Source organism: Tetrahymena thermophila (assembly GCF_000189635.1).
Source record: "Tetrahymena thermophila SB210 genomic scaffold scf_8254798, whole genome shotgun sequence".
Lineage (NCBI taxonomy): Eukaryota > Ciliophora > Oligohymenophorea > Hymenostomatida > Tetrahymenidae > Tetrahymena > Tetrahymena thermophila.
This window is the reverse complement of record NW_002476554.1, coordinates 384,072-406,583: the sequence shown is the minus strand read 5'-3', so window position 1 is coordinate 406,583 and position 22,512 is coordinate 384,072. Positions and strand designations below refer to the sequence as shown.

General features: G+C 22.1%; 5 protein-coding genes across 5 annotated transcripts; 3 read left to right on the top strand and 2 right to left on the bottom strand. All coding sequences in view use genetic code 6, as the record gives it.

Annotated features, from left to right (window-relative positions):
• Positions 1 to 578: 578 nt before the first annotated feature.
• TTHERM_00171830 (adenosine/AMP deaminase) lies at positions 579 to 7,652 on the bottom strand (the record flags this gene model as incomplete). Its single annotated transcript, XM_001008741.3, has 14 exons — positions 579 to 685; positions 745 to 871; positions 924 to 1,062; positions 1,578 to 1,842; positions 4,307 to 4,520; positions 4,818 to 4,982; positions 5,046 to 5,183; positions 5,266 to 5,388; positions 5,747 to 5,891; positions 6,151 to 6,230; positions 6,426 to 6,545; positions 6,715 to 6,812; positions 7,025 to 7,483; positions 7,571 to 7,652. 14 exons carry the CDS (start codon positions 7,650 to 7,652, stop codon positions 579 to 581), a joined length of 2,262 nt encoding a protein of 753 aa, XP_001008741.3.
• A 2,376-nt stretch (positions 7,653 to 10,028) lies between these two features.
• On the bottom strand, positions 10,029 to 10,751 carry TTHERM_000171829 (transmembrane protein, putative; the record flags this gene model as incomplete). Its single annotated transcript, XM_012795794.1, has 1 exon — positions 10,029 to 10,751. The coding sequence occupies one exon, from the start codon at positions 10,749 to 10,751 to the stop codon at positions 10,029 to 10,031; it is 723 nt and encodes a 240-aa protein (XP_012651248.1).
• Positions 10,752 to 11,329: 578 nt separating this feature from the next.
• On the top strand, positions 11,330 to 12,857 carry TTHERM_00171820 (hypothetical protein; the record flags this gene model as incomplete). Its single annotated transcript, XM_001008740.1, has 3 exons — positions 11,330 to 12,681; positions 12,768 to 12,801; positions 12,828 to 12,857. 3 exons carry the CDS (start codon positions 11,330 to 11,332, stop codon positions 12,855 to 12,857), a joined length of 1,416 nt encoding a protein of 471 aa, XP_001008740.1.
• Positions 12,858 to 14,286: 1,429 nt separating this feature from the next.
• On the top strand, positions 14,287 to 15,098 carry TTHERM_00171810 (hypothetical protein; the record flags this gene model as incomplete). The annotated part of the gene is made up of 3 exons (XM_001008739.2): positions 14,287 to 14,397; positions 14,460 to 14,565; positions 14,782 to 15,098. 3 exons carry the CDS (start codon positions 14,287 to 14,289, stop codon positions 15,096 to 15,098), a joined length of 534 nt encoding a protein of 177 aa, XP_001008739.2.
• A 2,153-nt stretch (positions 15,099 to 17,251) lies between these two features.
• TTHERM_00171800 (hypothetical protein) lies at positions 17,252 to 18,524 on the top strand (the record flags this gene model as incomplete). The annotated part of the gene is made up of 2 exons (XM_001008738.1): positions 17,252 to 17,800; positions 18,060 to 18,524. The coding sequence occupies 2 exons, from the start codon at positions 17,252 to 17,254 to the stop codon at positions 18,522 to 18,524; spliced, it is 1,014 nt and encodes a 337-aa protein (XP_001008738.1).
• Positions 18,525 to 22,512: the final 3,988 nt, after the last annotated feature.

The window sequence follows — 22,512 nt, the reverse complement described above, 5'->3', positions numbered from 1 at the left end:
ACACGTGATGATAATCCAACGCATTTAATTAATTTATTATTTAGCCTAAATAAAATAAAAAGCTTATTATCATTCAAATTAATTAAACTAACTCGCTTGAAAATTAAATAAAAATCAAACACTTTTTGATCTATTAACAACTAGATGCAATATTCTTAAATATAGACCAATAATTTAATAATAACTTTTTTTTTTCGAAAAATCTTTCAAATTCTTTTTGGTTTTTTAAGTTCTTTTTTCCAAAATAGCCAAATATTAATAAAGAATAACTTAATTTTCCATTATATTTCTCAGTACAATAATATTGCAGAAGTTATTTTAGTAAATGCTAATGAATATTTTAACAAGTTGAAGTACAATCTAAAAATTAATAGGAAGGAATCTAACCATTATTGTTAATTAAAAAGTTAAACCTTTATCAAGATTTATTTTTGAACAAACATACAAAAGCAACAAGCAAAAAATAAAATAAAATTTATTTTAAAAGCCTTTATATTTAGAAGAATTAAGATGAAATAACTAATTCAAGTACAAATTAAATAAATAAAAACTGTTTTTGTTCTAACTTGTTTTTAAAATCATATATTGTTTTCATGTTTTAATTAATGTAAAAACAAATATTCGTTGCGTAGTGTTTCTAATCTATACATGTATCTGCTCTATGGCAAGTTTGAAAACAAAATCCCTATTAATACAAAAAAAGTTATTATCTATTTATTAAATGTATTTAAATAAATAAGTTACTATTTGATTCAGCCTAGTATTTATCATACTCTCCTGCCCAGTGGTATTTGAGGAATTTTTCGAATCCACTTTGCTTAATTGAATTTCTAGCTAATTCAGCTATATCTACAGATGACAAATCCCAAATCTTTAATAAAAAAAACATATTACAATCTTTAGTATATGGAATAAAAAATTACTTAAGCTGATATAGCATATTCTTCAAGTAAAGGATCATTAGTGGTGTGAAGAATTAATGGATCATCAGTTGACAGAGTTACATTAATACCAATTTTGAAAAAATCAAAAAATGGAGATTTTGCATACTTTAAAAATAGCCTTTTTCAATAAAATGATTTTTATTTTATAAATCCATTAAAACATTCTGCAAATTCATAAAACACAAAGGATTTTTATAATATTTCCTTAAATTTTAAATGAAGATAATATGGAAGAAAGATAAAAATGGAGACAAAAAATTTTGGGAATTTGAAGCTGATTTAATAAATCAGTAAAAGATATACTTTAGTAATATTAAGTATGCGAAAGTTTATTTTTAGAATTTAGAAAAAAAGAAAAAATCTAATTGTTATAATTAAGAATTTTCTCAGATTATTTTTTGATATTCAAAAATTGAAAATTAAATGACGAAAGCAAATTAAATTGAATGATTAAAAATAATCACTTATAAAGGAATTAGAACTCATTTTAATCTTAAATTCAAAGAAAAAAGTATTATTTAAATTTATCTAATTATTAAATATATCCTATTCCTTTGAAAAAAAAGCAATTTAAAATAAATTCTTAGTTTTTACTTAATACCAATTAATTTATTATTTTTAAGAAAATATTACTTGTTATTTGAAAGAGGACTCATAGCTAGTCCTATTTGTTTAAGATAATACAAATAAAGCAAAACAGGATTCTGTTCAAGTAAAATTCCATGGTTTATACTGTCACTTAGCAAAAAGGCACATATTAAATGATCAATATCTCCAGCTTCTCCACAATGTGGGCGGAACTTAAAAGTATTCAATCCTCTTTCTTTTCTTAAGAGATTTAAAGAAGATATATTGGCATAAATATAATAAACCCAATAAGCATAATGAGGATTTGTACCTATAATTAATTGCAAAAAGATTTGTAAAAAGTTTTTAAAACCATTTTAAACAATTCTTAAAACTTTCTTACAATCAAACAATCTTTCATTTTTCGCCTTTGAAAATAAAAAAAGTGGTATTTATAGAAATAAACCATTTAAATATTCAAATGAGTATTTAGATTTAGATTATTTGTTATTCTATCTTGTTAACTTTTAAATGAATTCATTGTTGTTTATTATTTTAAAAAAATCTTAAATTCTACTAAAATAATCATCAAAGAATTGTAAAAATATAAAATAAATTTTAGATTTATAAAATTTATTTTACTATTTGAAAATATCATGTGCAAAAGTTTACCAACTTATCAAAAGATTTTCTATATTTATTTGTTTAAAAACAACAATTAAAAATCTAATCAAAAGCCGATTGATTACTTTGATCAAAATTAAAAAGATAAATTCTAAAAAACTTTACTATGCGGTATTTAGTGATATGAAACTTATATTAAAAAATCTTAAACTCAAAAAACCGATAATATAAAATTAAATAGTTGTTTGCATTTATTCATCTAAATATTAATTATTTGATTGAATTTCTATTAATTCTCTTTAAAAATACTTATTATAATAAAAATTTTTTTTAAAAGGTTAAAATTTGGTGAGTAAAAATCTAAAAAAATGGTTATAAGCTTTAATAATAGTGAGAATGAAATTTATCTTAACACAATATAATTTTTAAATACTTTATTTAAAAAAGAACATGTTATTTGATTTTTATCATTTATCTAAATACATTTTTTAGTTTGAATCTTAAAAAATTAATTTTAAATAGAAAACACAATTTGGTGGGTTAAAAAAAAGAAATTTTAGAGAAGTAATGATTTTAATTTAATGTTAAACCTAAACTTTTATATGGATTTTATTTACAAAGAAGGATTCAATATATTTTAAAATATTTTTTTAAGTGATTGATATTATAAAAAGGAAATCTTAGAGAGAAAAAGTAATATTAATTCATAAAACAAATTAGTTAATAGATTCATTCACTATTAATAATTTATGAAATTGTTCAAGAAATTCTTAGATATTTTTAATTTGGTGGGTAAATGAAATTCTAAAAAATGAATGTAGTTGAAAAATCTTATATATTTAAATTTAGAATCTTAGTTTAAATATTTAGATAAAATAGATAGATGTATTAAATATTACATCAAAAATCAATAATAATTTAAATATGTGATGAATCTAAATAGTTTAATAAGAGTAACTTACTTGAAAAGTCTGGAAAAATACTGTTAAAATAAGGTATTTTTATTAAATTATATTATAATAATAAATTAATTTAATTACACTTTTTTCTTTATAATCCTGCTTGTTACAACGTTTTCATTTTGAAACTTTAATTTTGGATTTTTTAAAAATTAAAATCTAGAATGGAATAGTAAATTTTGTTTATTTTCAACCAACAACAAACTACTCTTAACCAAAACTCCAATTTCATTTAATAAATATAAAAAACAGCTATTTAAAAATTTTCGATAGAATAAATTTCTAAAATACTAAAATTATTTATAATGGTATTTGTACTCTTGATAAAGTTAAAAATAGTTTAATACATATTTTTTAAATATGATTTAGCAAATTTCTTACTTTTAAGTTTAAAAATACAATAAATTAATTTATTTATTTAAAGCTGATTGATAATAAAATATTTAGATTAATGATAATATTTTCTATAAGTTTAAATTAAATTAAAACAAAAAATTTTTAAAATATGTTCATTCACAAAAATGTTAAATTTAATTTTATTATCGATTAATGGAATGAATTTTTAAATATAGTTTTATTAGATACCGTAAGTATTCTTACTTTAATAAATCAGCATATTTTCATAATGCTTATAGTAATATCAATATAAGGTGAAAATATAATTAAATTCAATTTAATACATAAGAGTAGAAAGTAATTATTTTTACGGTTGGTTGTAAGTTAAATTTTTATGTGGTAATAAAAAAAGAATAAATGTAAATGCTTGTATTAGTTAAAAAAGATTAATCACAAAAAAAAAGTGCAATTATTTTTTAATTTTTGATGATCTGATAAATGTTAATTTGTTAATTTCTGATGAACTTATAACTTTTTGTTTTGGAAATTATCATTGTTTTTAATTGTAAATAGTAGTATTTATTTTTAATTTCTATAACACTAAAAATTATTTTCTATCAGCTACAATTTTATTATTAAAGTTATATATAGCTTTTTGATAACTAAAAAAACTTTATTTTATTGTTTTGCTGATGATGAAATATATTTTTTTAAGCAAATAGATTTTATTAATTAAGCAAATATATTTATTAAGCGATATTTCTTCTCTTAAAATTAATTTGTTAATTTATAAGATGACATAATATTGAAATTCTTAATTTGATTTATTGTTTGTTTGTTTGACTAAAATCTAATTTTTTAAATTAGAAACATTACTTTAGGTGAATTGACTGGGAGTGGTCTTTAGATCATCGACAAAGAAATGCTCTAAAGAGCTTTCATCATCAACAGTGTCAAAACCGGCAAGTGAAATTAAGAATCTGTATAATTCTGGATCAGCTTCAGGGTTGAGTGTAACTTCAAAAAGTGGCATGAAAATATTATCAAGCATATTCTAGAAATTATCGACAAGACCTGCGTTTTTATAAACCTTTTAATAGGAAATGAATGAGTTAGTTAATCGAAGGACTTTTATTAATTTTTTTAATCTAAGTCGAATTAAAAAAATTGATTTTTAAATAGGGTAATTTAAAAGGCTTGCAAAATTTAAAAGCTAATATTGTATTTTTTGAAAGTGTAAATGAGACAATTAAATTAATTGTTTGTAAAGAATGCACAATAAATTTTCTTTAAGAATATTTGTAATCGTGGTTATATTTAATTGGTAATATTGAAATATATTAAATAATTATTCATACTGGAATAAAAAAAGAGTATTAATTATTACAGAATATAATCTTGGAATTTAAATCATCCATCTGTTTTATCTCGATTGTAATTTATTAGATTAAACCCAGTGGGCTAGTTTCTTCCATTCTAATCTGTTTTTTCCATAAATAGATAACCTCCATTCTGTGAAAACGTATTTGTCATGTTCAAGCTTTTAAATCATCTATTAATTCATCAAAAATAGGTAAAAATACTATTAGAATTTACGTTGAACGTAATTTAATACCTCTCTTGTAAGTTCAGCCAAGTATCTACCTTCTAAATAGTTATCTGTCTTCATGAATACTTCTCTAAAAATTGGTTGTCCTAGAGGATTGTATTTGTTATTAAAATTGTCAAATCTCATGTAAATAGTTCTATCAGCCTATTTATATAATTTTGTAAATAAGAAGAGTCTAAATTAAGAAGTTAGATAGGTTCTTATCTGTTGATAATATATTTATTACCTTGACACTTAAACTATCTAGAGTAATTTTTTGTTTAGTCAGCTCAAACTTCTAAAACAACTAGTTGAGTGTAAGAGGTTCCTTCGTAACGGGATCTAGAATCACTGTTACATCACCTTCAGTCTGATTTTTAAATAGATAATAATAAGAATTAAGTAAAATTTTCATATTGTATATTATATGTTATTTTGTTAATTTATCGTAAAAAAGGAAATTCTTGCCATAAATCAAAAAATTTTAATTTTTCATATTTTAATGAAACCAAGTGTAATTTAATATCACTATAAATGTAGACATTATTCTTGTAAACATATTCAAAGCTTTTAAATACCTCATGAAATTAAAAACTATTGTTGAAAAAAGGAATTTTATAATAATATCAATTGAAATCCATATTTTTTATTGTAAAGAAGGTGAAAATTTGATTTAAGCAAAGAAATTCTTATTTATTTTAAATATTAAGTTTAATCGATCAAATTACATCTATTTTGTTTAAAATAAATTTCAAAAGTTGTTGAGCGTTCATAGCAGCAGAATGGTGAATATGGTTATCAACTTTTGCTGTATTGTAGAAGTCACGACCCCAAATATTCTTTTGATCTATCAGTTCTTTAGCATTGTTTAACCTAAGTTGATTTGAAAAAAAATGGAGTTCATTAATTAATTATTATTTTTTATTGAATAAATTTTGTGTTGATTTTATAAATTGAAATTTGTATCTAAATTCTTTGAATTTATTAAAAATAATGCTAAAATAATTAAAATAATTTTTTTTTTTTTTATATTTTGTTTGAATTTTTGTTACATTTTTTGAAAAACTAGAATCCATAAAATTTTAAAAAATAAGCAGGTGTCATTATAAACATAATAAATATTTTTAATTACGTTTAGTGCATCTAAAACTTCTGTTTAAGTAGGGAAATACGCTCTTAGCAGATAGTTTTATTAACTTTGTTGTTTATCATCTAGTTTATACAATAAAATTAAATTAACTTCATTTTTCTGTAAACACATATTATAATAATCAATAGAGATAAATTTATTTGTTAGATTGTGATGATGATAATAATGATGATATTTACAATATTTATTTTACAAAACTGAGAAAAAATATTATGAGTAAGATTTTTATATCAATTACTAAAAAGTCACAATTTTACCTCTAAAATGAAAAAAATGTCATCAACGTAATCAACAATAGAAGGTATTTTTTAGTATTCTACAGGCACCTTTCCATCTTTGGCATATTTAATTATACCCTCTTAGCATATCAACGTGGTCTATAGTATATAAAAGAAATATTTAAATTTTGAGTTGTTAAAGAAAATCTAACTTTTTATAATATTCAATTAAGGTATTTTCTGATATTTAGGATTAAAGAACTATTTTTTATTTGGGAATAAATCTTAGAATCTCAACATAAAATAAAAGTAAATTTCTATTTTTTACGTCTGTAGCAGGGGGTAAGAGTTAGACTTCATGTTTCTTCCAGTCTATATAAGGATTGCCATCTTCGTCAATCTCAACATAATTTTGTAAGCCATCAACTTAAAGGTGAAAAAAAAATAAAAATTTATGATTAATGTGATAAGCAATTAAGTAAAAATGTAATATTTTATATATGAAAAGTAGATTAAATAATATAAAAAAGATTGTAACTGTATAAATAAGAGTGTAAATAAATTAATAATTAAAATAACATGCAAAATGTATTTTGAAGAGTAATAAATAAATAAATAAATAGATAATTCAATAATACTTGAATGTGTGCGAATAAATTAGTATTAATCTCTTAATTTCAAAGATTCTAAAACATTTTTGGCAGCAGTCATTTGTTCTTAATAAAAAACTGTATCTTTTATGTAGTTGCACTCTTCTATTTTAATTTTATCAAAAGCGCACTCGAATTTCGATGTGTTATAATGCAAATTAGCTACTAGCTTTTTTTGCATTAGCAAATCAGCAAGAGGAATAGTAGGTATATCTGCTGGATTATTGTATGTTACTTTGCAGGTTTATATTTGATTACTATCCTAGCTATTTTAGCTATTCTTAGGACTGTTTTAAAATGCCTTAACAACTACGCTTTCTCTTCTTATCTTTGAAAATGCTTCATAAAGTGTTAGCTTTTCTTGTGGTCCTTGCTAATCTGGCTGGTTTCCATTGTTTAAGTTAGTCGAATCTTGAAGAATCAATTTTATCTAAGATGTTCTTCTCCCTATTTGTTAATAATATTTGATCAATTAAATTTATTCTACTTCTCAAAAGCTTTTTTGTTCTTAGATTATATTTAACAAATCTATACCTATGATAGGAGAATGAGGAGTCTCTTATTCGCTATCTGTATTTGAGATGTCTGGGAAAAAATTTATTTTGGAATTATTCATATTTGCCTATTTGTTAAATTACACTTTGCTTGCTTCCTTGCTACTTAATTGATTAATTAATTGATTGATTAGTTGTTAACTAAAAATCTAAGAATAATAGGTAGGTCATTTGAAATTAATTAAGTTTATTAAAAAATAAGGTATTTCATTCAAAATCAAAATAAGACTGAAAAAAAGATTTTGTTAAATAGATAATAAACGAGTTCATCAAAATTTATCAAATTTATTTTTTGATTTAATCATATCAATCAATCAATCAATCCTTGAATTTGAATTTGAGAGACATGTAGTCTTTAAGGATAAAGTTAAAATAGAAGAATAAATAGACAGACCATTATCTTCTTTCATTTCATTTTTAAAAATTGAATTTAAGAATATCAAGAGTAAACAAACAAACAGATAAACTAAAACGCTCATTAATCAAAGATAAAAAAAAGAAAGAAGATTCATATTTGTATATGGAGAAATTAAACTGGTGAGGAGGTCATAGGATATCAGAATTAGACTGCAATAAGTAATATTTCAACAAATTTTTGTTTAATTATCTTTACTAGAAAACTAAAACAAATAAAAGAAATATTGGTCCTTTCAATAAAAATTGTTCTAAGGTGGTTCTAGTTACTTATTTAGATTACTAAAAATCTTAATTATTCTGTCTAATGATAAGTATCTATTTTGTTTTGTTTTGATTGATTGTTTGTTTGTTTACTTACACCTTTGATTGATTCATTCATTATGCATTTTAAAAACTGCTTGATTTTTTCTTGCTTGCTTGACTTTACTTAGCTGAGAAAATTTAATAAATTAATAAAGACTTCAGTGTTTTTTGTTTATTTTTAATGTTTGTTACTGAGTTTAATATCTTATTTGATATTAAAATACCAAGAATCTTTTCTTTTAATATTTAAATTTTGTATTTTGTGTTTGTAAAAAATGTTTTTTATTCTTATTTTTTAATGCTATTGGATACATCAATTAATCCTAAACGCCTTGAAGTAATTTTTATTTCCGAATCAGTTAAAACAAATTAAATATAATTTTTTATATGTTGAAAAAAAAAAAAAATTCTATTAATTACACATTAGAATGTATTCTTGATCTCTTATTTTTTATCATATTGAAATGAGGTTACAAACAATATAAGCATAACTGCGTCATAAGTTCATTAATGCGCAAAATTAAATGTTTTAAATTTATTTTTCTACTTAATTTCATTAATAAATAGGGTTCGATTTGCATTATAGGCCAAAAATCAATTTAGTTTACCGATTACGCGAATTATCATCTCAACAAATAATTAATTTAAAAAGTATGAAAGTTAGTTTAATTAAAGTAATTTTTCTTAAAAGTGAGGAGACATAGTGTAAATTAAATAGTAAAGATATAAAATATATGTTCTAGACAGATAGATTAGCGATTAAATTATTTCGCTCGAATACATTTTTCAGAAAGTAACGAATTGTTCGGTTTGTTTAAATTTGGTGAATTCTTTTGGAAATTTTTTATTTATTTGTTTAATGTCTTTAAATAGAAGTATTGGTAAATTTTTCTATCCAAATTGATGCCAAAGTTAATTGATAGATAGTAGGTATGTATCCAAATTTAAAAATATCTTACAAATATTGAACAGTAAAAAATACATATTTCAAATATAGAAAAAAATTACAACATGCTTTATTTTACAAGGGAAAGGGGTAGGGTGAAAGCCTAAGAAAATTAGCAATAAATCTATTGTAAAGCTTTCTTAATTGGATGCGTTTATTTGTTTTATTAATAAAAAGTATTAAAATTTAATATTTGTAATGCAGTTGATTGAGATTTGTAAATAAAATTAACTAAAATAGATAAACATTTATATATTTCAAACACTCATTCATTCATTGATTTATTTATTTACTTAATTGTTTGATTTTTTGCTTTTTATTGGGTTTAATTATGAATTTACACATTCCTAATTCGTACTAGTTTTTCATAATTTTAAAAGTAAAATAATAGATTAGATGTAGAAAAATTCTTATTATGGTTGAATGATTGGTGTTTATTTGTTTTCAAAAAATAGAAATTTTGAAAAAATACAAAATAAATATTTTGATGAAGTAAATTTTTAGAAATATTTGAATAGAATTACTCGAATCAATATTTGACTATCTCAATTATGTAAATTATATGATAGAGCAATTTGCTTAACATCTAGATTACTAAATTTAAAGCACATTTAAAACTTATTTAAATGAATCTGATTTATTATTTTATAATAAATGGTTCATTTCTTGAATTTGCGGATTTAAAGTGTTTTTTATTTCTAAGTAAAGAATGGATTGCAGGAAAGAGCTAATTTGGGTGAGAACATGACTAATTTTTGAATTCGAATGGTATTCATAAAAGTGTATATTTCGATTAAGATATGTGTCTAAGTATAAATTCATATTGTATATGGTACTCTATCTATTTTTAATTCTGGAATTATTTAAAAATAATTTAGAAAAAAACATGTGATATAAATTAGCGCTTTGGAGATAGATAAATAGATTGAGGAAAGAATGAACAATAATATTCAAAAAAGTGAATGAAAGATTACATACAATACAAATTAATATTTAAGTAAATAGATAAATAAACAAGATGATGCGGTGGGATAGATAAATAGAGAGATATTAATTTTGAAATGGGGAAAGGGTATTTATCAAGAAAAGAATGCTTTTTTTGCACAGATTTCATTAAGAAAGAAACACCTAAATAAATTATGAATTTAAAAATCAAGTTAATATAAATAGATTAAGAAATATGAAAAATAAAAGAAAATAATTAAAATTTATGCTTGTGTATATTTAGGAATAAGTAACTTTACTTGGCCTCTCTTTTTTTATTTGATTTTTTATGTATTAACTTGTTTGCTATTGTTTGTTTGTTTGATTCTTTCTTTCTTTGTAATTTGTTTGTTTAATTAAATTATCTGCTTTGTTTGTTTGTTTGTTTAATTTATTTTTTTTGTTAGTTTATTTCTTGTTTGTTTTTTAGTTTTTTTTTGTGTTTGTTTGTTTTTTTTTTGTTTGTGGTTTGACTAATTTACTTTTTTACTGTAATTGGAATTGCGTGCATCGAAGAAAATAATAAAAAAAAAATATCTTAAAGACTGATCAAATGCAATTATTTATAATAATTATTGAGGGAAAATTTTTAATATAAATCATATTATTAAGAGTAAATAAAAACTTATAAATAAACCTGTAGTAATTACTACTCTCAAATTTCTAATAAGGAAGGCAAAACAAGATCTACTGCTAACTCGAACTTTTTTTAAAGAAAAGATAGATCTGAAAATACCCATTTGCGAACCCCTAAACGCTCACCTTCACCTTTACCAATCATAGAAAACACCTCTTCTATACATATATAAGCTATCACTGCAAACAGACCCTAATTAAAGGAAAAATATAGATTTACAAGTCTCAAAAATTTAATAATTTTAAAAAAAGGTATAACTACTAACTTTAAATGGAATTATATTTATTTAATTTTTCGATATGTTTGTTTGTTTGTTTCTTTGTTCTTTTCCCAAATTCAAATAAATTTTTGTCTCATATCAATCAATATTCCCTAATTTTTCATTAGTTAATTTATTAAAACTAAAATAAAAACTAAAGCTTATTTTTTTTACCTAATAAAAGAAGTATCTGATGAATATCGGAACTAATCTTGGAATTCCAACCAGTCAATAGAGTCTCCTCTAGACCTCGAACAATGTTAGTAGTCCTATTCTCTCTAGTCAATAATTCCCCTTCATGTTTTAGTCAGTATAGAGTCTTGGCCAAATTCCATTCAATTTAAATTTGAATTTACCTTTACCCTAAATTCCTTAAATGTCTTCTATTGATTAAATTAACAATAATAGCTCTTTGGTAAGCTAGAGTGAACTATAGTAGCTACAATAATAGCATTAGCAGAATCTCTTCAGATCATAAAACAATTTTACTGGCTCAACCATTTCCCAAAATGAAATACCATCAATTCAGTTGCAGAAGAGCTACAGCTAAACTCCAATGTATACAAACGAGCATTAGCAACAACTTCAATAATAATAACAATATAATTGTGCATAAAACTAAATAAAATCACTAAGTCAACTTATGCCGGATGAAGAAAAGTAGTAGTAAATTTTAATGGGCTAAATAAACGAAAATAGCAATAGCAATATTATGAGTAAAAATTTTAATAAAAATTGCAATACAAGCGGAATTGTTACTCCAAATAGAGTTGTATAGTAATTAAAAGAAAATCTTCCTACTCTATTATACATGTAATAAGTGATTGATTAGCAAATTGCATACCACAAATATTACATTTAGTAAGCGAATTTATAATAATAATAATAAGCCAATATTTAAATAGAGCCTTTCTTGCCCTCTTTTGGCTAGAATATCCCCAATTTCAATCCATTTAATTAGAGCTCTTCTTCTCAGGCCAGTTCGTAGTCTCAAATTAGCGTGAATACCAATTTGAACTAGCTAGAAATTTCCCCCGCTAACTAAAAATCTTCCATAAACAACATCAGTAATGTTAACCAAATTTAGGTTAAATAGCAATAGAAGGATCAAAATTAGTTCAATTTGCTTCAAGAATCTCCCAACCCACAGTTATCATTAAACGAGCAGCTTAGTATGAACCCAAGTATCCAAGAAAAATTGCTGAAACGACAAAAGGTAGCTGAAGAGCTTACGGAATTGATGCACTTTTTGATAGATAATATGACAGTTCTAAGTACTGACAAAATTTTTGAAAGAAAAAAGGATATTAAGTATTTGAATGAAAAAGAGTCTTAAATTTATGACTAAATTGTGAATAAATACTAATATTCCAAAAAAACAAAGGAAGAAATGATTAAATTTATTCTCAGAAAATGTTTCAAGTTCTTGAAGTCTGACATGAAGCAATTCGACCTTTCTCAGTAGCGCGAAATGGACAAGGCTTTCTTTGACAAGTATTTTGACCCAACTGATTTTTCCACTGATGATTAATTCATGCCATTCAAGTAATTAATTATCTATTTTACATACATTTGCTTGCTTATACATAAAAATTTACAATTAAAAATGCACCAGCTCATTTTTAGAATAGCAAAGTTTTATCATTAAGATTGCATTGCATTCTTGTATTACATGAAAAATATTATTTCAGCCTGCTCATTTTCCCCAAGAAAGAGATTGATAGCTTAAATAATAAAGTACTTATTACATCGAGATATGCATTTATAAATTATTCAAGATAGAGAAAAAGATAAATACATACAATACTAAACATTCATTTTGTTTTTATTTTTACCGATTTTCTTCGACTTTAGTCAAATACAAAGAAAGAAAGCCGCATTATTTATATATATATATTTATTAAATGTGAAATAAGAATCAGCCTAATTCACCAAAAGAAACATTTATAATTTTAATTAGCAAAATTAGAGATTTTTAAACTTCATTACTACTGAAAGCTAATGCCTTCACCTGCTTCAGAGTTTACTGACCATTACGATTCTTTTTGTTACTTTTTCTCCAAATTTTACAAGAGGAAAAACCAAAGATTATTTATTTTTTTTTTCCATTTTCTACAAATGAGGGGATAATTAATATAAAAAAGAGGAAAATCAATTAAAATATGCTGATTCCACTCAGTGAAGCAAAGACTGAATATTTTAATAATAAATTAAGAAATGCGTTTAGTATTTATCATAAAGTACTCTGTACTGAATTAATTCATGGCAAATAGACTTTACAGATTTTAATTATTTCTGAATGCAATCAATCGCATAACTTAGTTTAATTACTCGTGCTTGCTTGCTTGTTTTAAATTAATTTGATTTGATTTGATTTGAAAAAAAAAAGCGAGCGAGCCACCCGTCCCATAATCTATCAATCAATCAATCAATCAATAAATTAATATCTTTAATTATAAGGAATTTAAAATTTTTTACTTCATTCCAAAATATAGCAAATACATGTCAAATAGTAATTTTAAAATATTGCTAATTTTAGAGCAAACCATATCAGTTATTTCAGTGAATTATGCAAAAAATCCCCTATTAAAAATGTATTAATTATATTTATTGCTTATTTCTAATAGGAAGAAATCCTCATTAAAGACTATGAACTCATAATTCCTAAAGAAAATATTTAAGAGCCCTTCGTTCTCTCAAGGATACCACTAATATTTAGGTACTTACTTACCCTATTGCAATATTTGTTTACCACAAATTCATTATAAAAGAATTAAATACAGAAATCATAAATTTTAATAACATGTAATAACTAGATCTTAACCTTTACCAATAAAACATAAATTATTCAATCCATCATATTTTCTTTTCTCTCAATATCCGCCTCCCTTCTTTAAGTAACCCAAACTGTTTTTTACTTTCATACTAAATATCCTTCTCAATTTGGGTTACAATAAAAATTATACAACCAAAAAAATATTATTTTCAGAAAAGAAAATCATTTTTTCATAAAAAAAAAGAAGCTGCGGCCTTACATTTGCTTTGCTTTATTTTTTATTTTTTGCTTTCAACTTATTTTGATCTAAATCAAATTTAGATTCCTGATTAAAATCTAACTTTTCAAAATTAGAAGAATCTTTTTTAATAAAAATGTAAATTATACTAGATAAGTTCGAAGAAATATCAGCCAAGGAAAACGAAAAAAAAGTCAAGAAATTTGTAAACTACATCCTTGACCTTATGGATAAAAATAAACTTGATGTAACAACTTTATTTCTTCAACTAAGCCGCCATATTAATAGCATTTGCATATTAAAATATAGAAAATGAAGAGCTTTAAAAGACTCCCCTGGCTTTAAATATGGCTCAAAGAAACCCATCAAATAGCCTAATCTCTTCTTAATTATGAAGAATAGAACTCATCATAAAGTAAGCACATAAAATTTTTCTTTCTTTAAAAAAACCTTTCAAAAGGTCCCCCAAGTTTTCATTCTATATTTTAATCAATAAATTTACCTACCTATCTTGATTTTAGCCTAATTATTTATCCTTGATGGATTTATCTGGTAGGTAATTTGATATGAATAACATTTTCAAAGATAAGTCTTTATTTAGAACATGACTAAATTACATTTCAATAAATAGTATCTCAAGATTCTTCACACAGCAACTTGAAGAAGAAACAAAAAAAGGAAGAAGACGATTAGAATGCAATTTCTAAATTCAGCAACAACGCTAATTAAAAATCAGAAGTAATTAAAATAGAAACAGATGAAGGTGTACAGTAAAGCTATTAGTCAAACTCAGATAAAAATTTCAAATCTCCTATATCCCAGCCCATAACATAAATAATAATGACGAACAATCAATATCCTCTCAACCCCTTAAATTTATCTTCCTCTGTTATGATTTCTTCGAGGTAAGGTTTGAGCGATGATACCTCACTTCAAGAAACCCATTGATTTATTAATCAAAAGAAATTTTATAATTAGTATAAAACTAAAAAAAGATATTTCAATATAAACATCAAATATATTATACTTAGTAAGCTATCGAATCAAAATTAAATTATGTATTGGTAAATTAAATTACGCTGCCTAATATGAGTATAATTATGGCTATTAAATTAATTAATTAGTTGCTATTTATTGATCTTGGTTGGACTACATCAATTCAAGAAATATCATACAATTAAACAAAATAACAAACAAACAAATTAAAATAAGAAACCAAAGAAAGACTATCTATTATCTATCTATATTTCTTTCTTTATTTCTCACTATCTTTCTATCAATAAAAGAAAACAAAAGAAGCAATACGAAAAAAATTAAGAGCTTTTCTGAAATTTTAAATTTATGCTTAAGAACGATGAATGCTAATTAATGTCCTTACTTATTTTGAAAATATTAGTAAATATAATAAATAAAAAAAGATATGGAAATATAAAAAACAATATAATCTTATGAACTGCTAACTCTATCAATTGGTTGAATTTTCTATCTAATTAAATAAGAGTGAATCGGTATTTTTATAAAGAATCTTATGAAAGTTACTTCAATAAATTATTACCTTACTATCTATTCCTTATACATACTATTTAATAATAACATATACTACATTTTTATATAAATAAATAAATCATATTTTTAATTATAACTTTTTGTCTATACCTACTTAAGAATCAGTATTGTTTGTCCTTTTGTTTTCTATCAGTTTGTTTAATCATAATAGCCTCAAAATCACTGATAATAATTTTATATAATACAAAAAAGAATTGCTTGTTTGATTGATTAATTTATTAGTTGGTTTTTTATTTGTCTATTGTTGAAAATTATACTATTAAAATACAAATTTACTTTATCCTGAGCATTCAGCACTTTTTACTGTACTAAAATTAAATTTTGAAATTTTTAAGCTCAATAATTTAATTTACTTAAGCTCGTTCAAGCCAAAAAAATAATAATAATTTTCAGACGTATCTTTCTCTAGTAATTTAACATGTTTTCAGCCAATTATTTTAATCAAATTTAGCGATCTTATTTTTATAATTTATACTTTATAAATTGTATTCATTTTTAGGAGAAACACTTAAATTTTGATAAATTTAAATTTTTGAATGCAGGATATATTAAAACTTTACTTTATTTAGCTGTAATTGAACATTTAAGAAAATATTTGGCTTTAAGGATTATTAAAATCTATGATTAACAATGAAAAATCTTTATGGCCTTTTTTGATGATAAATTAAAAAAACTCTTTTAAAAAATAACTTATATTCTTGTTAAATGTGAAAATGTTACAAATCTTGCTTGTTACTTATGTATTTTTAGCAAATAAAATTAATTTTTTTAAAAGTAGAATTTTATATCAAAAATATATATTTAAATTATATTCTTTTATTATATCTTTGTAAGTTAAAGTAAATTACTACTTATGTATGTGAAAAAATAGCTTCTTAAACTAGTAAAATAGAAAGTTTAAAAGAAATTCAGTAAGGAATTGAGAAAAAATTAATGGCATGCTTGTGCTCTTTTAAATACAAATGCAAACTAATAAAAAAATTTTAATTATATACTTGCTACAATGTAAATATTACAATAAGTGAATATTATAGGTAAAAATATTAAAATAGTAATATTTTAGATTGGCTGATAGTTTAATATATATAAATCTATTAGCACACTTATATTTTATATAGACTTAAACACACTTGTATTAAAATCCTTTCTATACTCAAATATTTTATAAAAATATCAATTCAAAATAAATTAAACAAAAGCTATTAATTCCAATCAGATAAATACAAATTCCATCTTTTATTTCTTGCCTCTGTGATCTTGATAATTTCCAAAAAAGAAACAGGCAATTAGTAAGGCAACTTCATAAATTTAAAGGTTATATATAAACAAAATAGTAATCTATTGCTTAAACATATAAAAAAATAGAGGCTGTGAATAGACTTTTTTTGTCTTAAGTCATATTAATTATTGATAAAGTTTCAAAGTAAAAAATTAAAAGAAAAAATAAGCTAGTAGAAGAAACTTCATATAAATATTGATTTTTATTAATTATATTTAAGAACAAGAAATCACATTTTATTTGACAAAGGTCATAAATGGGATCATCCTCTAGCGTTGCTTAACACAAAAGTGCCTAATAATTAGCAAAAAGTACTCCTCAAAAAAATTAGGAGGAAGTTAAAATGAGCGAAGAAAATTAATTTAACTAGCATAATAAAAAGAATTAGTCTTTATTACATAGTAATACACATAAAAAAAAGAGCATTCTAGTGAGTAATAAAGATGCTGACTCTTAGTAGAATTAAGATGAAATTTCAATTAAATAAAGAATTAAAAACAAACATTTAAAAGATTCTTTATCAGATTTGGATGAGAGTGAACATTCAAAGTAAGATTTCTCTTCTCGCACAGATAATAAAGCATGCAACAACAGCAATATCTTTGCTAATCCAAAAAAGAATGGATTAACTCACTAAAACACACTGCAGAGTCCTTCTCAAGTCTACAATTAAAAAGACAACTAATAAAAATAAATCCAACCTGCTCAGCAGCAGGAAAAGAGGTTATTTGGAGATTTTTATGTGAGTCCAATAAAAATTGATAACAACTAAAGAGCTCCTACCTATTTGGCTAACTTTAATATTGTATCTATTTATAAATTACAAAAAGATTAACATTAATTTTACTTAGTTACTATTTGTGATAAATTATAGTATAATGAACAATTCATTCATTCATACCTAAAATTTTACTACTATTAATTTATTCGAATAATTTTTTTTGTAAATTATGCTCAAAATATTTCATCTGAAAATAAAATTATTATTTTTAATCTTGAAAATTAAAAAAAGAAATTCGATAGCAACTCCAAAATTAACATTGACATTTATTTTTTAAAAATAGGATGAATTGAATACAGCGACCCCTAAAGAGGACCAGCAAAAGAAAAAAAAGCAAAATGTAATTAATATCGAAGAAAAGAAATCTCCTGGAATAGAATTCGAAAGTAAAAATATAGTTGAAATTAAAGACAGAAATTAAAATTTCTTCACAAAGGGAAACGTAGTACTGTCTGTAAATCATTATAGTAATTACAATACTCAAAAAACATAAGATTAAGAGGAATTTTAGACCGAGTTGTTAAAATAAATAGTCGAATTAGGAATTTAGCCTACTGAATACATTCTTGATAATGCCATTAAGCAGGAATATGAAGATAAGAAGAATCTAATCTCTGATTTCGAGGTACACGGATCAAAAAATTAAAAAACAAATAATGGCTAGAAAGTCTAGATCATCATCTATCCAGGCTTTCACGAAATTTTCCAAAATAAATCAAACCAAAAAAAGACAGCTCAGTTAATCTGAGATCAATCCCTCATTTTACTTAACACTATCTTATATAAATGCTTATTGATTTGTCTATTAAATAACTAAATAAAAAGATGTTTTCTCTATTATTAGTTAATGCGACTAAAATTTTTAAAAAAATAGCAACAAATTGATTCAGTAAAAATAATCAAAAAAAATGAAACAGTGATTGATAGATAAATAGACAGACAGATAGATAGATAGACAGAAATCAATTAAAAGAATTACACTGAATCATATGCATATTTATATAATTATACTAGCTAGATTTTAGATCGTTAACTAAGAATGGAAAATTTTAGTTAAATTAATTCATTTATTGTCAGTATATTTTACTGTAATCCTTTTGTTTCAATAAAAAATACACATATAAAATTAATAAATGAGAGAAAAAACGACCGACAGGACAGACTGACATAAATAATGAATACCTAACCCGCTTTCTGCATCAAACATGAAAAGGATTAAAAAATAGAATTATATTAAATACTTAATCAATTTATGAACCTCTTAAAACCAACTAATTAGCTTATTACTTAAACTCATCCCCGGATTGAATATCCATAAACTTATTTCTAAATTATTATATTTAATTAATCTATTCAATTTAGTTCATTCAAACCATATGAATTACAATTACAAAATTTAATCAATCTGAAACCAATTTAAACCATCAAGAAAACAAATTTGAAATTATCTTTTACTAATTTAAATATAAATGAATAGTTAATATTTTGTCTATATTTGTTTTTATATAAATCTTTAACTTTATGTCATTTAAAATGCTATAAATCATTCGAATAACTTTATTCTATAACACATACATTGAACTGGTTAGTAATTCTTTTACAAAAATGTATTTTAAACGTGTTATTTATTTCCTTTACACATTTAATTTATATCTTTCTTCATTTAAAGATTACTGAAAAATAAAAAATAATCAAATACAAAAGCTAAACTGAATTCAAATTTAAATTCCCAATATAAAACAAAGTAAATTAATCAAAGTAATCCCCTACCTCAAAAAACAAATCATTCAAAAAAAATTTATTTGTTCTTATTAACTTTCAAACTTGTTTACATTATTTTTTTCATTTTATTGCAAGACTTCTTTTTTGTTCTAGTCCTTCTATTTGTATTTTATCTTTATTAACATAAAAGCATATTATTCATCCATATATTGTACCTTTTTTCAAATACGGAATTTAAGGAACTCTGTTTGATACTTACAAATAAATCACTTTTACCGACCTAAAAAATATATTTAGGAGTTCAATTAATTTTCTTATTTTTAAATGCTTGAATAAAATATATTTACATTAAAAATAAATTTCAAAAGCATGAGAAGTATGTTTGTAATCAAGTAAATTTAAATTCAAGCTTTTAAATTTTTCCAATTTTTTTAAATACGTGTAATATAAAATTAAAATACTACGCACTTGCTTGCATACAACGCTATTATTTATTTCTCATTTTTAAAAGCTAAAATTTTTTATTAAAGCAAATTAAACTATTAATTTTAATGCATATGTTTTATCTTAAAAATTTTAAAAAGATTATACTCTCATAAATGAGAAATTTAAGTATATAATAATATAATTTATCATATAATTAATATTTACTTACCCTAATATTATAAGATTACTATTTTTATTCATTATTAATTGATAAAATATAGAGCAAATTTTAATTTTAAATTAAAAAAATATAGTTTTTACATCTCGATAAATATTACTTATCTATCTGATTTTAGCGTACATGATATTTTTTAAAATTGCTCAAATAGATGTTTTTGCTACACATTTTTTGCAGTAATAATAAATATTTGGATTTTAAGTAAGTATTTCTTATTGTTAGAAAAAGAAAATATTTAAAGAAAATTTTCATAGAAACAATTCAAAAATATTTATAGTTTGTAATGTGTTATGATCAAATTTAGTTACATTAATATCGATATATTTATGTAGGTTGTTACTTTCAAAAAAAATTAAAAAATTTGAGGAACTGTTGTTTACAAATAAGTGTAAATATAAGCTTCTTTCTATAGCATACTTAATTAATGTCCAATACCTCTTCAGAAGCATTTTCAATTCAATTTTAAGTATTTTTTATCTTACCATTTATTTTAACATTTTGAGTAAATTTAAATTATATTAATCTAAATTAGTCAACTTACAATGTTTTCCTTTTATTAATTATTAATCCTGTAAGGCAAAATTTTACTGAAAAAGAAATTAAAGTAATAATTAAAATAAAAAAAATTAATTTACTTTAGGATAATAATTTCTTATCGCTAATTAACTAACTTGTGATCCTTTGTCTAAGCAACGTGTGGATTCTGTCATAAAATTTTATTAATATTTTTCTTTATTGTTTTTCAAGTTACATAATGAATAAATTATAAAAATCATCTTATCCTGAAAATAAAATAAAATTTAATTTTCTTTTTTATTATGAATTTGCTTTTTGAAAAATTTAAATTATTAAGTAATCCTCATTTTTACTAATAATTATTAAATACTTAAGTATGTAACGAAATTTTTTCTACTTTTGAAATAAAATTTATCCTTTAAGTTTTTATTTTTAAAAGTATGAATAAATAGTGGATTACCATTAATAGTAAACACCACATACATTTAATTACAAAATAAATAATGTAAACTAATTAACCTAAAATCTCAATATTAAACCACTTGGTTATTAAATTAATTTTTTATCTTTTAACTGCAAGAAAAATTTTCTAATTAGTTTCATTTGATGATCATGCAATATAAATTATTGAAGATTAACAGTATTTATAACTTCTTAAAAGATTTGTAATTTTTTGTTAAAAGTATTAATTAGTTAGTTAGTAAGTTAGTAATATTGCTTATTGAAGTTCATTTTCAAAAACAATAAAAGAGTTAAGTAATAAAATGTTAAATTTCAAGATAAATTAATAAAATCTATATAAATTTTAAAATATTTTGATTTCTAAATAAACTTGATTAATTTAATGTTTAAATCTATATTTGCTTATTAAAAAATATATTTATTTCACTTAATGTATTTATTTATGTATGTATGTATGTAAAAAATGCATGAAAATTATAAATAGCTATAAAACATTTATAGATATGTTAGATTAATTTTAATTCAAATAAATATTCTTATTTCTTTTTACAAGATCAAAAAATATAAGTCATAAATAAGTAAATAAATTTTTAGTTTTATTATTTATTATTAGTTATTTAAAATATTATTTATGATATTTCTTAGCATAAAAATAGTTTGATTTTTATTAATTTAATTTAAATTTTCTTATTTCTTAAAAATATCATTCAAATAAATATTAATAAATAAATACATTTTTATAATAATCTTTCTGAATTAATAGGTAATTTAAAAAAATAAAAAAAGTGGCATCTAAATATATTTAAAAGCATCAAATATCACATTTAAATACATATTAATTTAATTAAATAATTATTTTTAATTTTTTATTTAAAATTTTGTTAATTTAATATGATAAAATCATTTATTAAATCATATTTGTCAGTAATTAAACTTATTTATTAAAATTTCTAATTTTAAATTTGAATATTTCTTTTTTTCTCTAATTTATATTTATATTTTTTATAAATTATTTTTATTTTTTGTTTTTAGTTAATAATAAAATAAATTGTACTCCATGAACATATTTTGATTTATAATTTATATTTTTAAGTGATAAAAATAATTTTTAAGTACTTATTAACGAGATGTGAAATTATAATATTTTTAATACTTTATTAATCATTCTAAAATTCTAAAGTTTAAACATTGAGAGGTATAACTATAAAATTAATTTTCTGTGTATCCCTCGTAATTTAAAACAATAAATAAATAAATAATGGCATATAATTCATTTTTTAATTAGCTGCTATGTTTCTAACATAACCAAAAGATAAATAATTTATTTAATTTATTATTATTATATTTGCATTTATTTTTAAAATACCAAATA